The sequence below is a fragment of the Nematocida homosporus genome (genome assembly GCF_024244095.1).
Source record: "Nematocida homosporus strain JUm1504 chromosome Unknown 4456, whole genome shotgun sequence".
NCBI classification, from domain to species: domain Eukaryota; kingdom Fungi; phylum Microsporidia; genus Nematocida; species Nematocida homosporus.
The window spans coordinates 1-2,062 of record NW_026250576.1 but is presented as its reverse complement, the minus strand read 5'-3'; the positions used below and the strand labels follow the sequence as shown (position 1 = coordinate 2,062).

Below are 2,062 nucleotides of genomic sequence, written 5' to 3'. Positions count from 1 at the left end.
AATTACGCCTTGCAACTTTAATAGAGTCAATCTGCTTTGACTAATTTAGTTTTACATATCTACGCTACAATTCAATATGACGTCATCCTCTCACACAACCATATTTACTTAACAAATCAATACTAACTCGTCTCAAGAAATGTCTTTAATAGAGTCGGTGTTGGCCAATGAACCCTATCCAACCCAATCCAACACTAACACCATCTAATCTATAAAAGCTTATCTAAAACTCTCGAGAGAATATAGTCGAATAAAATATATCACAGTCCGCTTCTAAATCGATCTTTAGTTGAGCCTATTCAGATGAAAGATTGTATTCCTGGCCATAGACACAGAAAAGAGGCCCATTTGGTTGGTACTTTGGCTCAATAAAGATAATTTCCAAGTCTCACACGCGAGGGTTTTTATTTCAAACTGGGCGATCTTCACATTCAGCGTGCAATGTTGTGCCATCCAACACAAGCTCCGAAATCTTTCGGGCTTTCGGATCAGAGAGAAGTTGATCAATAACACGGCTATTGCGGTTCAAATTCAGTATATGCATTTTTACCGGTTTAACAAAGTTATAACTCCCCAAGACCCAATAGATAACAATATCACTAACATTATCCAGTATCAAAACATCAACGTTCATATTGTATCGGGTCTTTTTGGGCTTGTCCAATTTAGGCGGGTAGGACTCACTGATCTCGCGGTCCTCACGAACATTTTTGATTGTAAGCTTTTTGACAGTAATATCTCGGAATAGATCTTGAATGATAGTGAGAGAATCAAAATCACCAGCCCAAGATTGACCGCTCCCAACAATATTGATCTCGGTGTAGTGTATATGCTGGCAAAAAAACAGACCTTCTCTTATATTATTAATATCACAAATCGTATCCCAATCTACAAGCTTAATATTGACGGGCCCCTCAATCGTTATATATTCGGTATTTTTAAGTCTATTACCACAACAGACATTACCAAAATGGGGCGCTATTGCTGATCTAGGCAAGACATCAATCGCCTCAAGTATGTTTAGAGTCTCAGAAAAGTCCTTTCGGCCCTTTTTATAGCAGATCTCGGCTGTTTTAACCAATACACTATGTTCGGCACAAGTATATTTGATGCGATCATAGATAGAGGATCCAGAAAATCCACAAGGAAAACTATGATCTGCCGGAATAACAATTTTGTCAGCAAAGATACGATACTCAATGTCGTTTGGTGGTTCAGAACAAGAAAAGCTTTCTAGATAAAGGTAAGTGTCGTCTGAGGCCATAATAGTGTGGACATGGAATTTATCATTAGAGCGGCATCTCAGCCGTCGAAGGTTGTCCCAACTAATCAGCAATTTTATGTCTTTGTACTGTTTAGTGCAATCCCCTAGGCCTACTATTAATGGGCACTGCTTATAGGTGGCCTTAATTGTGATTTCAGAACAATTGGTAGGAATTGAGGAGAGATATTGAAGGTCAACGTTAGGTTGTGTAGAGCTAAGGGATATAGTCGTCTTGAAGTCTTTCGTTAAACATAGTTTGTCAAAGCGATGGGAAAGCTTATATATTGGGTGGAGATGGATAGATGAAAACTGTTGCTTTATGGCGATAGCATTCGCACCCCAATTTGAAAGGATAGTGTTGCCCCAAGCTACGAGCGCACATGGTGGTTTGGGAGTAAGACCGACTACTTTCTCCGCCTCACGCAAACTAGCATCATAAATGGGCTTGTTCGTACAACTGTACTCTAAGTTACACCTCAAATCAATTATTAACTTCTTACATTCAATCATGTTAATAATTCGAGTTACAATTAAGATGCACGTCTGGTGCCATTCTGACTCAACAACATCTGTATAATCAATCAAAGCTATCGAGACTTTGATAGCAGCGATCGTATTTAGAAATTCAAGGTCTGCGTTAGCCTCTTTGGCACTTGAATACTTGGGCATGATAAACTTCATAAGTTCGGCCCGAGTATCTACTATAGAAAGACCAGCCTTTTCTTCTAACCCACTTGAACTTAGACATGGGTTAGTATCGGAGTCGGAAACTGTTGGCTGCACTGGAGTATAGGGTTT

The 2,062-nt window shown here is 39.4% G+C and overlaps 1 protein-coding gene across 1 annotated transcript; it reads right to left on the bottom strand.

The window, feature by feature from the left end:
- Positions 1-409: 409 nt before the first annotated feature.
- Positions 410-2,062, bottom strand: NEHOM01_2491 (uncharacterized protein; the record flags this gene model as incomplete). Its single annotated transcript, XM_051491367.1, has 1 exon — positions 410-2,062. A coding segment is annotated over one exon (1,653 nt), but the record flags the coding sequence as incomplete, so codon positions are not given.